This window comes from Aulonocara sp. 'chitande type north' Nkhata Bay, linkage group LG5, assembly GCF_057382095.1.
Source record: "Aulonocara sp. 'chitande type north' Nkhata Bay isolate Kocher_YH1m ecotype deep benthic linkage group LG5, A_spYH_male_GT1.1, whole genome shotgun sequence".
Taxonomy (NCBI): domain Eukaryota; kingdom Metazoa; phylum Chordata; class Actinopteri; order Cichliformes; family Cichlidae; genus Aulonocara; species Aulonocara sp. 'chitande type north' Nkhata Bay.
This window is the reverse complement of record NC_141348.1, coordinates 13,600,177-13,621,009: the sequence shown is the minus strand read 5'-3', so window position 1 is coordinate 13,621,009 and position 20,833 is coordinate 13,600,177. Positions and strand designations below refer to the sequence as shown.

Here is a 20,833-nt window from a genome sequence, read left to right as displayed (position 1 = left end):
CTTTGAGAAATCCTGATTGTGTTGGGCTAATTATTTCAGAAATACCTGTTTTTAGTCTTGTTGCTAAAACTTTTGTAAAAACTTTGTAGTCTGTATTTAAAAGTGTTATAGGTCTTAGATTACTTAGTTTTTTCTTATCTTTCCCCGGTTTTGGAATTAATTTTATAACTCCCTGTTTCATTGTTGTCATAAGCTTCTTTTGATTTATACATTCATTTATCGCACTGAATAATAGTAATTTTAGGTCTTCCCAAAAGTGCTTATAGAAATTAGTTGTTATACCATCTGGTCCCGGTGAGCGATCAGATGCCATGCTCTTAATAGCAAAATCAAATTCTTCTATAGTTAGGTCTTCATCACAAATTTCTCTAAAATTATCATCAATTACTGGAATCCAATTACTGATTTTGTCAAAGAAGGAGGTGACATTTTGTTCTGAGTATGAAGACTTATAAAGGTTACTGTAAAAAGTAAATACTTCATTTGAAATGCGTTTAGGGTCTGTACATTCCTCTCCGTCGATTATTAGGTTACATATTGAGTTATATTCTTGTCTACGTTTTTCTAGATTGCAAAAATAGGCAGTGTTCTTTTCACCCTCTTCTATCCACTTGGCTTTGGATCGCAAATAAGCAGCCTTGGCTCTATAAAGGTACATTTCGTCCAATTTAGATTGTAAATTATTAATTTTTCCTTTTTCTTCCTCAGTCCAATTCAATTTGCCATACAGATTCATAAGTTCTTTTACTACATTTGATTCCTCTTCTTTTCTTTGTCTGTTTAACTTTTTACCAAATGCAATTGAGGTTTTTCTGATTCTAAATTTAAGATATTCCCATTTGAGTATCAGTGTATTGATGGCTTCATCATTCTGAATATCTAAAATTAATTTTTTAATAGAATTACAATACTCCTCATTTCTCAGCATCTGACAATTAAATTTCCAATAATCCTTAAATGTGTCATTTTGGTCTTTGCTTTGTAGTCTCAGAATAATGGCGCAATGGTCACTTAAGGGACTGTTAGAGATGACTGTTTCCTTAACATATTGTAAAATTGAGTTGGATACCAACCAATAATCAATACGTGACCTGCTTTGACCATTAGGTTTGTGCCAGGTGAATTGTTTTACATCTTCGTTTAACACTCTCCATACATCTATTAATTTAGTATCATTAGCGAATTTTTCAAATATTGGGTTTTCATGCTCTCTTGAAAACTTTGAAGGCCATCTATCCAACCATTCATCAGGAGTCACATTGAAATCACCTCCAACTACTATATAATCAGTAGGGAATTTGGTATAAAGTTCCTTTATAACTGTAGAAATTTGATGCAGCAGGTTCTTATTCTCTTGATCATTGTTGTATCCATAAACATTAACCAAAATAATCAGAGTATTATCAATATTTAACACACAGGCAACCCAATGTCCATTTTTGTCTGCCATGTTGCACAAAAACCTACCAGGACATCTGTTGAAACAAATAGCAACCCCAGCTGACCTGTTTGTACCATGACTAAAAAAATTTTTATCTCCCCATTGTTGTGACCAAAATTTCACATCAGATTCCTCAGAATGAGTTTCCTGGAGAAAAAAAACAATTTGCCTGTTGCCCCTTGCAGAACAGAAAAACAGCTTTGCGCTTAATTGAGTCTTTAAGTCCCCTTGTGTTAAAGGAAAAAAGAAATATTAGGTTTTAATTGGAACACGGAACACATGAACAGCTTTAAAGAGGAAGTTTAGGAGATGGAGTAGGAAAATCTTGAGGTAAAAGTCCCATCATCCGAAATGTTCCACTGTATATTCCTTTCGTAGTCAGATGTCAGCCCGTACCTGGAGTCTCTACCCTGATACGTTTGCCTTCTATGAAACCAAAAGGACCCCTGAAGCCTGCAGCCTTGCCTTCCTTCCGTGCCTGGTCGATTTTTGGCCACAACGCTTGTCTGGATCTCCAGTCCTCTGGGGTCAGGTCTTCAGCAAAGCGGATGCCTTCTTCTTTGCACACGGGAGAAGCCTTTGTTCGCCTCCAGATGTCATCTCTCACGGCACGTCTCACAAACAGAATAATGATTTGTCGATGCTTATTCTCCACCGCTCTTCCCACTCTGTGGACAACATCAACTGCTTCTTCCATCTTCATCTTTAGGTCCGGAGCAATCCTTCCTAGAAGTTCCACCACTTCTTCTCTGATATTTTCATTTGTTTTCTCCTTTTTCCCTTTGATACGAAGACACCATCTTCTTTTGTATCTTTCCTGGCTCAATACACGATCCTTAATATCGTCATTATCTTTTTTGATTGATTCCATCTCTTTTTCCAGGTGTTTTATTTTCTTTTTGCATTCTTGCAGCTCCTCTGAATTAAATTGCACCGATTTAGCGATGGAAGCCAGCATGGCGCTATGTTGTTGAATTTGTTTGCTAACTTCGTCCATGCGGTCATCAACACGTTTTCCAAGACTCTCAATAGCTTTCAGTATAGTGTCAGTGGATGTGTTGGAGTCATTATCACTAGCCGTACCTTTTGCTTTTTTCTCCATATGTGGTTTCTCAGGAGTATTATCAGGGGTTGTTAACAGTCTGTCCCTCTTGTTGCTGCTGGAATTAGCAGTTTCCATCGGAGCTGGGTAGTCATGCTCGCTGTTTCTCTGGGTTGTAAAAGGGAGGTTTTTCACTGCCGGAGGTTTCGTGTTGTTGGTTTTCTTCATGTTCGGGCTGAAACGTCGTCAATATAGCTCAAAGGGGTGGATTTTATAACTTCAAGATTAAAACATCGGGACTTTAGTGAGGAGTTCAGATGGATGCGACTGCTCAGTCCGCCATCTTGCCCGTCCCCTCCCGTGCGGAAACTCCTGTGGGGAGCTTTGTTTCCTGTGTCCTATTCGCGCCCTGTTTACGGTCCAAAACAAGTTAAGCAAATGAATGAATCAAGCGGCGATTTACATTTCTATAGATGTCTTGGGCATTTACCTAATATATGTGTAAATGATGTTCATTGACTTGACAATATTTTCCCCCCGCGCCTCAGAGCAAAAGAAAAAAGGGATTCAAATTTTATATTTCTCAGTATCTGTAAACAGCAGTCCCTCAGTTATCGCGGGTGTTATGTTCTAAAAATAACCAGCGATAGGTGAAATCAAGTAGCCAATTTTATTTTTTGACGCTGAAAAACGTTTCGTGGACATCGTGGACATACAGTACTGCACTTCAGAGTCACACTGCAGCGATTCTGTACTGTACAGGAGAGACGTCACGGAGGAGATCGTCTGCAGCGATCAGGACGCAGGACAATGTGACGTAAAAAAAAAAAATAAGCATGCAAACTTGCACTAAAAAATCTGCGAAACAGCGAGGTGAAAGGTGAACCGCGTTATAGCGAGGGACCACTGTAATTTTGAAGGTAAGTCACAACATACCCTTCGTAAATACTAAAGTATAGAAACCCTTACCAGCAATCATTCATTTTTGTGTGGCTTTTTTTTCACGGTTTGTTAACATGCTGTGTGGGTGTGTGCTTGACTAGCTGATCTCGACATAATGGGGGAAACATCTGGTTTGACTATTCTTCACCTGCAGTGTGAATGCTGAACATTTGCCTGTTTAAATCATAAGACCAGTCACTATACAGAGATGTGCTTCTGAATGTGGACGATGTGTCTTCTGCTGCAGTAATGCATTTCTGCTTGTGTTGAGTGATGTAAACAACTGATCGATCTAAACTCTTTAAACGTCAAAATTGATCATTAGATTTTTTATGACACAACAGTGGTGAGTGTTCCCACCTTCTGCTCTTTGTAACTTAACGCAATCTTTCCGTTTTCGAGTTTTAGACCTGATTTTGGAGTATATCTTCGCAGTAGCGATTGACCGCAAAGTAAAGCTACCCTACATCCGGTCTCAAACCAAGAAGTTAGCATTTTCTTGTGCACAGGGTCTATTGACCTCACCGGAATACTACCACAGTTCATGCTCCTAACGACACAACGTAAGTTTAATTTGCTCTCCCTTTTGTCCATACTTGTTGGACAGTTGTGTTATATTAAGTTGCGGTTAGGTTGTGAAAGTTACATAACGCATATCAGAGAAGGAAAGCTAATTTTGTACGATAAAATAAGTCAGCACTATTTTTGTCTGACTAATTCCTTCTAGCTAGTGACAGTGGTGTTGAAACGCGATCTAAATTTAAACTGGTTAGTAATTGTTTTATATACGTTTCAGCGAATGGACAAGCTGAAAGCTTACGAGGAGCCTGCATCCTTTCTGTCGCTGTTTTCTTTATTTCTCTTTTTCTGTTGCTACTGTCAAGATATTTTGTGATCCCGATATGTTGTTTTTTGTTGTTGTTTATAGATTTGCTGGAATATGTCATCTGACGAAGATGAAAGGAGTATCCGACTTTGGCTGGTTTCTATGACTCTTCCAAAAATACTTTTTTTAATCAAGCATTAAAAATAAATGACAAAAGTACAACTTATTTAGTAACTACTGTTCACCTCTTTCATACATACACCTCTGTATGTATTATTGTAGGTTCTACCTTACAATATAAAGCGCCTTGAGGTGACTGTTGTTGTGATTTGGTGCTATATAAATAAAATTGAATTGAATATCAAAGAAGTGTATTTTTTTGCTACACTCCTCCTCTTCCTCACACACTGCTGAGTTTGTCCTGGTGGATGATCAGGGCTGCAAAGCCTCACAGATGATGTGCAGCAGTGTGTCCCTCAGTCTGTCCTCACTCTGGACACTTGCAGTTGTCACACATGGAAATCAAATGTGTGATAAGCTGCAGGATTCAAACACAAGTGTAACTTATTAATACATGTTCATACCTTTATTACACAATCAGAGAGAAAGAAAAAGAGAGAGAGTGCAGGACAGACAGGTGACAGTCTCAGGTGTACACACTGCTACAAAACGGCACCAGAGAAGGAGGATTTAGTGTTTGTGTTATTACGAGTGCTAAACAAGAAGAGTTCCCAGATGGTACAGTGAACACATGTGTGACTCCTGTGATTAAAGCATCTTTCTTTCAGCTTAACGAGTGAACCGTCAGCTCGTTCAAACACACGTTAAAGTCCGTTTGGCTCGACACCACCGGACAGAGGCAGCAATATAACATAGCTAACATTAACAGTGCAGTGAATCCTGCTTGTGCCGTGATATTCAGGACTGCAAACCGAGCAGCATCACTGACTTTCAGCTTGTGTTTGTGGATATATTACTGAACTTAATTATCCATAAAATCATCACATTCTCTGTCAGATTAAGGACAACTATTGAACTGCATATATTTTACAGTAAAGGCTTTAAAATCAAGTTAGTACAAACATCGCTAATATTTGTAACTTTGCCGACATGTGGCCAACAGTAATGTTTCAGTGTTCTTCGTTATTAAACATTTGCACATAAATAAGTGACATAATATTCAGTACTTACTTTTGAAAGCTTAGTCTTCGGTCGCCCCGCTTCTGCCGTCTGCCGTATTTCTCGGCAAAATTATCCACATCCATATGAATTGTGGGACATACGGGACCCCTAACCCCACTTCGAATTGTGACAGCCATAGTCGCGTGGCGGTGATGTAATAGGTCTCAAAATGCGTACTCCAAGCATGCGGTCTCTTAATTGGGACACAGCCGTTGTGTCGTTCGGAGCATGAACTGTGGTAGAATTCCGGTGAGGTCAATGACCTTATGTTCTTCCACTGTCACACACGTTGATGACGTATTTGGAAATCAATTCGTCTGGCACATGACAACAGCGCCACCTGCAGGAAGATTTTCTCTCTGTCTGATAGCTCGTGTTCTGAGACCTGACAACTTTTTTCCTGAGAACTGAGACCTGATGTTTTTTTGTCTGAGAACTGAGACCTGACATTTTTTTTTGTCTGATACCTGACGACTTTTTTCCTGAGAACTGAGACCTGACATTTTTTTGTCTGAGAACTGAGACCTGACATTTTTTTTTTGTCTGAGACCTGACTTTTTTTTTGTCTGAGACCTGACTTTTTTTTTGTCTGAGACCTGACATTTTTTTGTCTGAGAACTGAGACCTGACATTTTTTTTTGTCTGAGACCTGACATTTTTTTTGTCTGAGACCTGACATTTTTTTTGTCTGAGACCTGACTTTTTTTTTTTGTCTGAGACCTGACTTTTTTTTTTGTCTGAGACCTGACTTTTTTTTTTGTCTGAGACCTGACTTTTTTTTTTGTCTGAGACCTGACTTTTTTTTTTGTCTGAGACCTGACTTTTTTTTGTCTGATACCTGACTTTTTCCCCGAGAACTGAGACCTGACATTTTTTTGTCTGATACCTGACAACTTTTTTCCTGAGAACTGAGACCTGACATTTTTTTAGCCACTTTTACTTACTTACTGTTACTGTCTATTGCAAAAGCATGTGATTTTTTTCTCATTTCTTTTGTTGTATCTATGGAAAAAGCCAAAAATAACACAGTTTAACAGACAGATATAAAATTGTACTTGCACCAGCAAGATGATTCCCAAAGAAGCTGAAAACTTGGCATCTTACAACGTGTCCTTAAAACATTTGAGGAAACTAGGCGAGGCCTTGAAATATCTACAGCAGATGAAGAGTATCTGAGAATCAGGTCCTTCAGAAAATGGAAAAAAAATCCAGCAAATTCCTGACACAAATATATCAGGCCGTTCAGTTGATCCATCCATTTTCTGAAGCAGGAGTTTCATCAGAAATGGTCTCTTGAGAAGGGCTGCTCACAAAGGTAGCCATATTTACATATTTAAAGTCATTGGCAAGAGGTCTTATAGAGCGGTGAATCCAACGGAGGAGGCCAGGAAAGACGTACAACAGTGGGTGTCTAAAGCCATCTGTGAAACATGGTGGAGGCTCTGTTTCACAGATGGAGATTTTTCAAAATTGATGGAATTATCAGCTCAGAAACTCACATTTTGATCCACCATATAACATCATCTGGAAACAGTCTGATTGGGACTGGCTTTGTTCTTCAGAGATAACAATGATCACAAACATGCTGCCAAAAAAGTCAAAGCATAGGTGAATAAAAAACATGCAATGAAGTCATCAAACTGCCTCCCCAGAGCCTGCACCCCAACATTATGTAGTGTAGGCTCATCTTGATAGAGACCAGAACAAAAGGCAGCCAACATCCAAAGAAGAGCTTTGTATATCCTTCAAGAAGACTTTCCCATTTTCCAAACAAAATATAAAGAAATTAAATGTATACCTCACTATTTTACACTTTAAAACAATAGCTCATGAGCATAATATGGATATAAAATCTGTGCGTATAAAAATATTTCACTTTGCGTGTTTGCTTTTTTTGACTCATAAGTACATATGTCCTAAACCCTGACAGGGTAAATCATTTTTTTGTCTGTAGTGAACAGTGTTTTAAGGACAAAGTTGGATTGTTTCGCAGTAACTCAGCTTCTTGTGAAATTAGAAAAATAATCCAAATTATTTCGATTTTTAATTGATTTTTTTATTGATATTTTCAGCAAGGCAACAATGAGAATACAGCCAGTCTCACTGAACCTTAACAAATGAACTGCAGACTAAATTAAGCATGACTCAGCTTTTTAAAATATGGTTATAACACAAGTATGATTTAAACCATAGCAAGTGCATGAAAACTGCTGTCTTCTAAAAGGCCAAATGGAAGGTATTTTTCTGTGGAAAATCAATATCCGACACACAAACACTGAACATTATAAAACGACTTAATGAACTGGAACTTATTTTTCATAAGCAAGACTCCAAAGAATCACTTTTAATGAAACAAGATATAAATTTCTGTGAAATAGGTTGCATAAAAAAGAAAAAACAAGAGTTTCTTCTGAAGCTCTTTCACTGGTGATGTAAAAGCAATAGCTGTCGACCAGAGGCTAGATTTGACATGCCAGGCTAATTAGTGCGATTATCACACAGCTGCGCAGGCTGAGAGGATTTGAAGTGGTTTTATCAAAAGGATCATTTTCTGAGGGAATGCCTCATCCTGACAGCGTGTGCAATGCCAGACCCAGTTCAGTTTGGGATGTGCAGCTGCTGTCTGCTGAAATATGTACATGGATTCGAATGGATGAACTCTCAGTGGACAGACTGAGATTTTGCACATGAGTAAATCTGCGATGCTTATTAAAGGTTTTCCAAAGGCCTAAGGCACTGCCTCACACCTCAAAGCTGATTGGTTATTTGGAGTCTGACAGTTCATAGTCAGCATTAGATTTCCTTGAAATCATTGTCAGACTTGGCAGAGTTTAGATAGAAACCCAAGCAGACCCAGTGATATTACCAATCTTATCTGGCCATTGTTATTGACATTGAGGTAAAGATCAGAATGAAAAACTACAGTTGATCAGCTTAGCAGCTCAGCTTAGAAATGTACTTTTCCTGGCATCGAAATGTATGCATAAAGGAAACCCTTTATATAATAGAGTCCAAACACATAAATGCTGGGCCACAGACCCCTGACAAACTTTGTTTTGACTTACATATTGATTTATATAATTCATTAAAAATGTTAGGGTTACTGTATGAAAAAACGTTTTCCATTTTCAGGGGTCAAGTTGGAACCAATTACTGATTTTCCATTGAATGACCTTTGGTCCATTGGTCAGTTACTATGAGTAACATGGTAGAGGTTAGATAATGCAGTGAACCCATAACCAGGAATTATAGCACAAATCCCTTAGCTTTGTGGAACATTTATTGCCTGGTAATTTAATAGTTTGGTCTAAATGTTTTTAGCATTGGCACTTTTTTTTATAGTGCTAAAGATAGCACTGTTTATTTGAATAGCTGCAAAGCCCAGTGTAGCACTACACCAAAGTTACACCATGATGTTCATTAGGTGCTATTTCTCAAATCCTGATATTTTTACAAACCAAAAGCAGAGTTACAAAAGAAAATGGACGTTACAGTAATGCTTTCTGTATTATTTTAGGATACTTAATCAGTTAGATTACATCCGTGTTCAGGGTTGTATAGATAATTACCCACCCTCTTATAGTGTATAACAGTCCATGAAGCATAAATGCATCATTCACCCTCATTCGTAGAACAATAACATATTCTCAGTAAAAGAATCTCTGGCTTCCCTCTTGCTCAATCATTACATTGTGCTCTACTACAATACCTCATATAGCTCAGTGACTCAGGATGGCTCAGGAAAAAATGCCATTGGCCAAGTACATACACACCAGCGTTTTGTTTAGCCTGGCTTATTTAACTCCTCCCTCCGTTTTTTGCCCTTGGGTGGGCCGGTGTTTTCAGTGCTCCTCTGGACCAGCATGGCCTCTACAAGCGCTGCCAGGATTCCCCCCCTCTACCGGCCGTGATGTCACAGGTCCAACTCCAAGAGATGCCAGTGTTTTCCCCCTACCAGGTTCGAGAGTGTGGGGAAGCGAGGAAGAAGAAGTCCGGTCACCCTTTTCACCACGGCGCCCAACACAGGTCTGTCCACGACCTGACGCCTCCACCTGGCCCTTCTGCTGTGAGCCAGTCATCCATAAAGGACCTGAAGGTAAGGCTTCCAAGACTCTGGAAAACCTGCTTGAGTCACTGATGATCAGTAATGGGTATTCTCCAGTTGATCCTTGTTTCCAAAAACTGCTTAAGGATTTTGTTCTTCTTTAAATCACAATTTCAACTCTATTATGGACTATGAACAAATACAGTTTTTTAAGAGGGGACTGTGTTAATTCCATACAGGGGATTATCTCTTGACAGAATTCCTGTTTCCAGACATTTGGCATTAAACGCATTTAATCCTATTTGCTCCACTACACTGACATATTTTCATTCATCTGAGTCCTGGAATGACCGGATAGACCCTGAAAGTGTGAGTGTACACATTTTTCAGTCTGCGCTAGTTATAAATATTAGTTTCCTGAAATAAGGTCTTCAAATATAGTTATTTTTCCAGGTTTGAGATGAAGAGAAAGTATGAGTATTTACATTCTGCATTTTAAGTGAGCTGTTAAAGAAAATTTTGACTATAGTTGGTGTGTAGCTGATGGATTGGCTCTATAGATTTGATGTGTATTTGAGTTAAAGTAAAATGACTTTACCATCGCTCTGTTTCACTGGGTTCATTCCTGCTGCTCAGTCTTTTTGCTGATGTGTTGCACCTTTGATATATCATTGTGTTTAAGCCTGCCATAATGTTACTTGGTACATGGAAAAACACAACATTACTGTAATAAAGCAGATTATTTATGGAATTCTTTTGGAGGATCTTTTTCTTATACTTCATAACTTTCACACAACCCAGACAGAAATGCCATGTGGGCAAACACTTCCTGACAGTTTGAACCTTGTCTGTCTGGATTATCAGAGAGACCCCCCTTAAGACATGTATTCAGTGCAAAATTAGCTTAGAAGTACCAGGCAGAGCTGCTGGAGCATGAAAGTGAAAACATAAAGCTCAGTTGAAGTCCAAAAGGGGATGGGGGGGCCCTTAATTAGTCAAGCTTTCTCTGACCCCTGTGAGAATGGAGTGTAAAATAGTTCAGGGATTGAGACAAAGGCACTCACTCAGCAGTGTTAAGAATTGGGTTTCACAGAACTGCATATGACTTTGTTTTTGGATTTGACTGAGTTATGGCCAAAATTTTGGTGCAGATGGCTGGTAATTGATGACGATATGGGGTTTGATGTTTGACAGTTTCATAACCAAGGAGACAGCTTTGAGCTGCAGAGAAATTTGGGTCATAAAACACCGAAACATGAAGCGAAGACATGTTGTTGTTAAAACAAAACCAAAACTTTAATTTATGCAAATGCCTCTTTTTTGTCAGACCTAATGGCTGGAGAAAAGACCCTATAGGAAAAAAGACCAACTATAATATTAATAAAAAATAACTTGAGTTGAGATAATGTTTACACGTTTTTTTTAACAAATAGAATAATGTAGTCCCACATCCTTAACCTTTTCCATTTCATTTTTTTGATGCATGTTGTGGACCCCTATTGGAATTGATAATGTTGTTTCTACTCGTAACCCTACAGAAATGTTGTCATTTTTTGAGCTACTGCTTCAACCAAGTGTTTGCTAAATTGTGGGATGAATTAAATAAAGCCCATTTATTATGTTATCCTTGGGAAGTACCTGTAGCAACACAAAACTCTAACGTCTTACTTGAGTAACCAGACTTCCTGCAATGGCATATCAGGATGGATTGTTTAGTGAAATGTTTCTTTAATAGTTTAGATCATTTCGACTTGTTGGTAAAACGTAAGATAAGAAACACTTGATCTATATCATGTTTGGGATATTTACGCTGCTCTCAAGCTTTAAGAACCAGCTAAAATTCAGACTACTTAAGACTGACAGCACTGCTTATAAAATTATATTTAGGTCATCTAAAAACCAAATCTCACTCAGTTTGAAAACTTGTTAGAGAAACATTTTAAAGGTGATTTTTTTTGCAGTTTAACATCTTAGTGTGTAATAATAACTGCTTTTTGATTCCATGGTGCACCACTGATAGGAAAGCTTCCTTAATTTGTGCCTATGAGCTGGAACTGTTCCTCTTGGGGTTGTGCTGTGTGTACACGGTGGCTTCTAAGATCATATCAGAGCTGTTACAAAACGTCTGTTTTACTTTGCATGGAACAACATACGGACATGAAAAAGCTCCATCAGCAGCTATTTAAAGTTTGCCTGCCAGTCCACCTTCTAAGTTTCAGAACTTTGTCTTGTTTGCTTCAGCTGTGCTTGAATAAAATTCCCTTATTATGTGTGCAGGCGGAATTTCAAATTCAATTCAATTCAAAATTTATTTGTATAGCACATTTAAAAACAACAGAGTTGAACAAAGTGCTTCACAATCTGTTAAAAACAAGAGAAAACAATAGAGAAACAAATAAAGATAAATAAGAAGACAGTGAATTAACAATAGAAGCATAAAACAGGCCTGATGGTACTCATACTGAACTCGAATTAACAGCCAGTAAAAAAGTGAGTTTTAAGACGCAATTTAAAAGACTGAATAGACTGAAGTACGAATCTCCTCTGACAGATTATTCCAGAGTCTGGGTGCTGTTACTGGGAAGGCCCGATCTCCTCTATGCTTCAATCGAGACCTTGGTTGTGCTAAGAGCATCTGGCTAGATGATCTCAGTGCTCTTTCGGGGTCATAAATGTTGAGTTCGTTTAAATAACTAGGCACCATATTATTTAAAACTTTAAAAGTAAGTAAAAGAATCTTAAAATCAATACAATATTTTACAGGGAGCCAATGTAAATTTGCTAAAACTGGAGAGATGTGTTCATACAATCTAACACCTGTTAAAAGACGTGCAGCGGCATTTTGGACTAACTGCAAGCGATGGAGAGATGAGTGTTGGAGACCCAAATAGAGAGAATTGCAGTAGTCCAGTCTAGAGGTGATGAAGGCATGAATAAGTGTTTCTAGGTCTCTTGGAGGAAGATAAGGCTTAGCTTTGGCAATTTCACATAACTGATAAAAACTTGTTTTCACAACTGTGGACACTTGCTTCTCTAATTTAAAGGAGCTATCTAAAAACACTCCGAGATTCCTTACAGTGTGAGAAAGATGAGAAGCAAGAGGACCGAGGGTGTCAGTTAACTTGTTTAAAGGCATTACACCTGTTTCTACAGCTCTGTCGCACATGACGTCCCACCGGGCTTCTCTCCTATCAAAGTTGCTCAAAAGCCATTATTTTCTGGGTTAGTGGTAGGATTCTGCATGGTATCGTTTGAAGGATTAATGATTAATAATAATTTTATTTATTTATTTATCTAGCTCATTATGCACAAGACTTGTGTTTTCTGTCATTTTATTCAAAAATGAACATAAAAACTATGAACATAAAAAGAGATCAGTTATTTTGAACTGACCATATTAAGAAGGTTATTATTAACAGGTAGTCTCTTTGAGATTGAGCTCTATATTTCAGGTGAGACCAGTGTACACAAAGGCTATACAAAAACTGAGACAGCTGCATAATAAAAGGACACATTATACATGATCACACAAAATATTATCTGTGGAAATGTTCCAGTGAAATCAGAAAATGCAGCTTCATAATTTTTTGTAGTTCAGTCCATTTATGAGCATCAAAGTATCTATGGTCGTAATGTGACATCCTAAGTAGCGTGCTTAAATTCCATAAAGAAGCTGAGGGAAGCAGGAAATCTTTTCAGCAGAGCCGTGTAAACAAATATCTTCAGTTTCCCAGGGAGCATCATACCGCTTCTTTATGTAAGAAATGATGAGTAAGAAAAAAATCTCCTGTGATAAATCGTAATACACAAGCCTTCAAGGTGGATGTGGAAGCATGTATATAAACAATAGTGGCACAAGCTAGGGTTGACTGGCATGTTACACTGTGATATTGGGTTGGGTAAAGATAATATTGGTTATATAGAAAGTGAATAAAAGAGGTCCAAGAATAGATTCCTGTGGAACACTGGTACAAATAGGAAGTGGTCTTAACCTGAAACTGCTGGAGATTACTTTCTGAGTCAGATGGTAATCGCCACTCAAAGTTGCCACGTGCCAAGTTAAATGGGCGAGTTGTATGAATATGTAACCCCTGCACAATTTTTTCTTAAGTTTAGGCTATTAGAGGAACTACAGTTTTTTGGCAATTCCTTGCTACCTGGTACTGTGACCAGTACTACCTGACTTTGTTTGGTTTCCCTGGCTTAACTGTTTGTTAATGCAAATATCTAAACCAATCATGTGGGACAAACTCAGTGCATGTGGAATGGTTGTTGAACCCACGGGTTAGTTTACTGGGATTTTCCCACACAACGATGTCTAGGGTTTAGACAATGGTGAAAATCCCTTATTGATGCTATAATTGCAGACTGCTTCAATCCAATTGGAAAGCAACAATAACCATAATCAAGGCACGCAGAATAGCATCTCTGCAGCATCTCTGAATGCACATCATTCCCATCCTACAGGAGTATTGTTGCCGGCCATCCCTTTGCACGTACACACCATGCCACAAATCTCCAACTATCTCAAACTTGTTTCTTGAACATAACCATAAGTTCACTTTACTTAAATGCCATCCACAGATATCAGTCCAACAGAGCACCTTTAGGGAGTGATGGAACCTTGTTTATTCTACCACGAAGAATGAATTCTGTACAGAAAAGGCAGTCCAATGCTATACTAGTTGTTCCTAATAAACTGTCAGGTGAGTCACATTTTTCATGTTTTCCTGTGGCAGTTATTACCTTTTTTGCTTATATAATATAATGTTCAGTGCTAAACTCTGAGCTTGTATTTATGTTTTCATTATTCTTATTTCTAGTAGGATGTTTACTGGTAGTATGATTTTATTTGCAAAAGATTATTTTATATGATCTGTTTTATATTAGATTTTTAAAATAGCATGTAAACTAATTTAAAAATTCATAAATCTTCATGCATAAAAATTGAATTTATTCAACAGTGCCATCAAAGATTTTCCAAAGTCATTTGATGGCACTGCGTAGCCCTAAATAAAAAAAAAACATCAGATTCAAGTCCGCGTGCAGCCCTTTGTGGTTTACACTGACCTTTTCCTCAAACTTCAGGCACATAAGCTGAATAATGCGAGATCTTTGTACTATTTGATTTTTGGGTTTGGCTCAGACTGAGCTGTAAACGACCTAAGAGAGAGTCTTTTGTTTGTTACATTTTTCAGAGTATACCTAAAGCTCTGTTCTCAATTTCGATCCTTCGAGATAACGTTTACCAAGAGTAGGACATGTCTCAACAAGTCTCAAAATCCATGACAAGAATTTTCAAACCCAAAATATAGCATTTGTATATTTTTAATACTGCATTTCATCTGTAAATGCTGGCACTGAGTAAGTGCGTGACCCTTCTCATTATGGCAAGATGGAAATGTACGCTGCTTGGTTAAAATTTCAATTTTAAAACTCAAAGCTTAGTCTAGTGCAAAGCTCCCACATCAGACATGACAGCCAGACAGCGTGTTTATGTAGCTGCTAAATTAAGCACTGTTGTTTGTAACTTAAGCAAGTGCATGTTTCTAATCCCACACTGACTGGACTGCGTGTCTCATTCTTGGAAGAGGATGTTACATTCTTTCTAATGTTACCCGTTAGCCTTAGGGAAAGAAAAAAGAACACGTCTTTGTCCCAAGCTGCTCCTCCTAATGAATTGGCCTGTCTCTGCTGTAGCTGCCTTTGCTAAAGAGAAGTGCTAGTGAGGGCATTGGGCAAGAGAGCAAACTGACTCCTTCAGGCCATGTCAAAACAACATAGTGTGGTTGTTCAACTCAAAATCCTTCTTACGACCACTTTGGATATGAGAGTTTTTGCTGCCTTCTTGAAAAAGAAACAATTTTCTCAAAAAGAGGCTTCGCAGTAACATTTTATTTATTATGTTTATTATGTATTCTGTTGCAATGTACGCAAAGGAATTCATAACTGTATCTACATCAGCGACCTATACTAAAACATTAAAAGTTTTAATGGGGGCCATTTCTTCAGTAGAAAGCAGATTGTGTTCTGTGTTCGGGGTTTTCTGGAATAACAGTGGTCACGGTTGTGTAAAAATATGTGACTGCTTTGTCTTGTTAAATGCTATATCTTTGTGTGAACTTCAAAGACAAATACAGTGTTTTTTAATAGTTTTGTTTTTCCTTGATTTCTCCTGATTAAAGCACCATTTGAATTTAACCCAGGGTAAAATCTGATTAAAGGGCTGATTGTCAGCGTTAATTCAAGGGGTTTAACAAAAGCATTACATTAAATGTTCATTTATCCTGTGCTAGACAGACCCAACACATTACATTAAATGTTCATTTATTACCATCATACATAGTAAAAGTAACAGGACAATTGAATGAGATGGCTCATTGTCAGATGGAAGCTTGCTGTCTTATGAGAAATTAAACACATAAATATGTGGAGGAATGAAGCTTTCATTGGAATCCTCAATGTCTTCACAGTGCAAATGAATAAACAGCTAAAGCAAAGTGGAAAAGCACTTCCCATTTTCCAGGAAAGTGTATTCTGTCATATTCTTGTGATCTACTTATGTTGCCAAATATGTTGGTATTTTGGTGTCCCGGTATCATAAATCATGTCAACATGAGTGAACTATGGCAAGTGAGGAATGTAATAAAGCCTCTATTCAAGAAGTTTCTTACAGATTTTGGTCCTTATTGATATTAAAAAGCACTGAAAGAAACCCAATTTTGTCCTTTGTGGCAATGAATGTCCCGGGTCACGTATTTTTCTGGCCTGTTGCTACAAGCGATTCGATCCTTATACAACCATTGCAAGAGGTGGATCTGCATAGCCGGCAATAAGTTGGACTTGTTCCCAGTGGGAGTTGGAGTCTGCCATGGCTGCCCCTTTGTCACCGAGTCTGTTCATAATTCTTTGGACAGAATTTCTAGGCGTAACCAAGTGGTGGAAGGCTTCACCTTGGGCGGTCTCAGAATTTCATCTCTGCTTTTCGCTGATTATATGGTTCTGTTGGCTTCATCGAGTGGTGGCGTCCAGCTCGCACTGGAGCCTCTGATCACAAGCTTTGGGTAGTGCCTGAAAGTACGAGAACGCAGATTCAAGCGGCGAAAATGAGCTTTGTCCGAATGGCCTCTCCCTCAGAGATAGAGTGGGGAGTTCAGCTTCATTTGACAAGGATGCCACAGACTCGGTCTGTCTCGGTCTCTCTCAGATAAGAATTGATGCCCACTCAGTGACTTATAATTCTGCTTATTATCTAATAATAATAAGCGAAATTATTATTATTAGAAAAGTTATTTAATACACACAATACTATGCACTGCAGAAATGTGAAAAATCCATCTTAATAATTCTACTAGGGTCTGTTCAGATGTTGTAAAAGTTATTTTATGACTAATAAAAATGTCATTTTTAGATATTCTTCATTGATATGAATGGCCACATTGACATTTAAATCAAAATAAGCATTGTTTTGCTTAGCAGCATGTCATTTTGGTAACTTTGAAATTTAAGCTAAGAACAGTTATTCACCAACAAAAAATGGGAAATGTAAGTTGAGGTGAAAGTTACCTTTTTAACCGATATGTTCTGTCTGCTTCTTTATGTCTCACGGTGTTATGAGTAGTTCAAATAGGTTTTGGCAGGTGGAGGAACCCTAAGATTGAGTCCAGCACTGCAGAGTGAAGTGAAGAATCAACTACAAACAAGTCACATCATGTGTTCTGTATGTCACAATAGATTTTTCTTTGTGAACGTCCAGAGATTAGATGATCTGTGCTGGTAGTCTGATGTTCCTTGCGCTTGTAGTTCTCCCCTTGTGGAGCAGTAATTACACTCTGAAGTACTGTGGCCACAACTTGATTTAATTCTGCACTGTGAGAGAAGGAAAAGGGAAACGGAGGAAAAGGGAACATGGTGTAAATATCAGGCTAGAGGACATGAAAAAAAATAATAACAAATTTGACAGTACCATGCATTAATATATCAGATTTAATTGTTTGTTAACTGAACACGCTAAAATCCTGCAGTGCATCATTTATGGGCACTGACATTTTCTCTACTGAATTATCAGAAAAAGTCAAGGTACTAATACCTGTACTAAAGATATTCACAGCTTATGTCTTACATTTGTCAGGAAAATATGTTTTGGGAAATTTGTCACCTTAAACACAAACTTTCATATTTGTGTTTGTATTTATGTGAATTCCTTCCATAAATACAAAAACTTTATATTTACAAAAATGATATTATGTTGGAGATCGATTATTCTACTACTGAAAATTACACAGAAGAAAATGTTAGTATTTTTTGCTAGTATAGTATTTTTAAATTCATTATAAGGCGTTATTAATTTTTGTCTTTTAAATTAACACAATAAAAAAAAAATTGTCAAAATGATCCAAAATATAAGCATGACTAGTGCTGTTTTTGTGGGTTTACTTGGAAAAGAAAAAAAGAATTTACAGATGACTTTTTGTTGTTTATGGACCTCATTTTAACTTTTGTGGTCCTCCGTTTTTGTTTATATGTTTTATATAGTTTTGTTGACCCCTATTACTAGTCGTGTAGTGCTTTGATAGGACTGAAATGTGTATGTCCTGGATATGTCTAATACTACTTTCAGTCAGGCTTAGCTTGACTAGGGACCAGAGAAATCAAATCTTTTCGTGTGCGTGTGTTTATTGTAAACTATGGGGCTCTGTAGTTTTACATATAAATCCGTGAAAGGCTGGACTCTGCAGTTACTGAGTCTACAGAGCTTTGGTGCCTTTACGTGGTCTGCCACTTTGTCGCTGACTTGTTGTAGTTCCTAAATGCTGCCACTTTGCAATAATATCACTGAGAGCTGATATCACAAAACGATTTGCTGCTACCATGATCAAATTCAGTGTGCACATGGCTGAATCAGAGAAAATTTTACTGCACTAATATTGTTCTCTCAAACTCAAGATATGAACTCTAAAATAATTTATTTAATGCTTGACTTTTCAATCTGTCTACTGTACTTCTGCTACTGACTCGCATTGCCTAAGATAGGAAAGATCTTAAGTAGTCAGGACCGCTACTGTAGCCATATTCTTAAATGTTAGCTCACACAATTAGCATCTTCCTTTTGACTGAATGCTTTGAGTGTGGCTGGTTGCAAAGGAAGTTGGAAACAGTGGAGTGGGGCTGGTGGAGTGATATGAATGGATGTATTTCTTTTCAGGGGTCAAAGAGTGACGACTATCTCGAAATGTTATTGGTCCTAAAGGCATTAGTTTAAAGCACGAACCCATGTGCTTTCCTTGAGAAGGTAATAAACCTCTGTCTCACAAAGAGTCTGTGAATAAAGTGAGAACTCGTCTTGCTGTAGGGATAGATGAAATACATCCCTTGTTAATAGTTCCCTCTGGACCCAAAGGTTTTGCTGAAGGAAAAGGCCAAGCTGTGAAGAAGAGACAAAGAAACGTTCTGCTATGAGTTTGCAAAGAATGCTTTCTCTGTTTCATTGTATAAACCTCTGTCGAGCCAGGGGGCTCCTCCTCTGTTTGTGCTCACCTCTCAAGCTTTTACTGAGTTTCCACTAATTCAGGCAAAGGCGTGACGCTCCGTGTTCTATCAGCGGTACACGAGATGCAGTAGCTCATATAGGCATTAAAGAGCTCCCTCGTCAAAAAAGCGTCATCGAGAGGATCTCTGAATAAATGTGAGATTATAGAGATAGTGTACTATTTTTCATCATGAAAAAAGAAGCACACAAAGAGCTTTCAGTGCAGAGTACCTCTCGCTTTGCAGTTGTTTTCTGCTTGTAAAAGCAGACATAAAATATTATTGACAATCACAAAATGCAATGTGAAATAGTGTAAATAATTGATGCTGCAGTTTTTTTTTTTAGCAAAAACATTGAATCTGCTTTCAAATGAGTAATTTAATTACTGGTAGCACTGTGGAACTTTATTTAATGGTTAATCTGCAGAGCCCAAAATGGAAAATAATTTGGCGTGACATCAATGTTACCCCTCTGTGAAGTATGGCCTGAAAATTTGACACCATGTCGGTGGTACAAGAACATGCACAGCTAGTCTAATGTTGCTTGTCATCATGAGTGAAATGTCCTCAACCCTAACTATTACAAACAGAAAAGACAGGTGTCTGTGAACGTGGGCTTTATTTGCCCTTCTTAAATAAAATGTAACGTAATAAATGTGGTGATGAAGTTTCTCATTAAAACTGCAAAAACTGTAAATAGTAGCAGTACAGTGAAAATGGTTAGTCTGTTTTCGTGAACATTGGCAACATTGACATTAAAAATGTTCAATAATAATTTGGGTTGAGGATAAGGAAAAAGAACAAACGCCACACTGTGAATACGAGCCAGAGATTAATAATAATAACTAATGATTAAATGCAGATGGTGTATACATGTTGCATCATGGGAAGCAGCCTAGACCTATTGCAGCCTAGACCTATTGCAGCGTAACTAAGGGAGGTTTCAGGGTCATTTGATTTATCAAAAAGGAATGTTTTAAGCCTGATCTTAAAAGCAGATTCATTCTAGGAACCAAAAGTAAACAAGCAGTCTGAAAGCAAAGTGCTCTGTTGGTGTGATATGCTACTATGGGGTCTTTACGATAAAATGCGGCTTGAGACCTTGGGCTGAGATTTCCAAATCTTGGTTTAAGGAGCTGATGTAAAGAAACCTATATGGGAGAATTGTGTTCTCTCATTCTATTTCCTGTCAGCATTTTGAATCGACCCTGAATGATTTTCAGGGAGGTTTTAGGAGAGTTAATAATATATTGTATCAGGCTAGTAGGCTAGTAGTACAATAACCTCAGTTTTATCTGAATTTAGAAGCAGGAAATAGGAGACCATCAAGATCTTTATTTCTTTAAGACATTCCTAATGGGCGTGTGTCACCTGGCTTCATAGATATGAAAGCTAGGTATCATCTGCATAGCAATGAAAATCTATGCTTTGCCTTCGAATGATACTGCCTAGTGGAAGCATCTATAACTTAAATGACCCATGGGCCACTGCTGGCACGGTCATCTCATGTGACGGCCACTTTAGCGTTCAAGTAGTACAAAACAACAACCAAACAAAAAAGAAAGCACCCACAAATATTTCCGAAAATGTAGTGTTTTGTTTGTTTGGGTGTTTTTTTGTCACGGTTTTGGGTCATTTTTCCAGCATTTTCAGTTTCTTGTATTTTGGTATTTATCTGAATTATGGTTTATGTTCTGATTCTTTAGTTATCTCATTTTGAATATTATAATCCTTTGTTTCAGTTTATTCTAGTTAGAGTTTTGTTCTCAGGTTTTGTGTCTTGTGCCCTCGTGTTTAGTGTAGGTTTAGTTCAGGGTTAAGTCTGCG

The 20,833-nt window shown here is 37.8% G+C and overlaps 1 protein-coding gene across 3 annotated transcripts in view; it reads left to right on the top strand.

The window, feature by feature from the left end:
- The window catches only part of mitfa (melanocyte inducing transcription factor a), a 34,945-nt gene that overhangs the window by 6,167 nt on the left and 7,945 nt on the right, over positions 1-20,833 (top strand). For all 3 annotated transcript variants that reach the window (XM_086291406.1, XM_086291404.1, XM_086291405.1), the window contains exon 2: positions 9,280-9,529. In XM_086291406.1, coding sequence (XP_086147532.1) covers positions 9,280-9,529 — 250 coding nt within the window. The remainder of the gene's footprint in view (positions 1-9,279; positions 9,530-20,833) is intronic.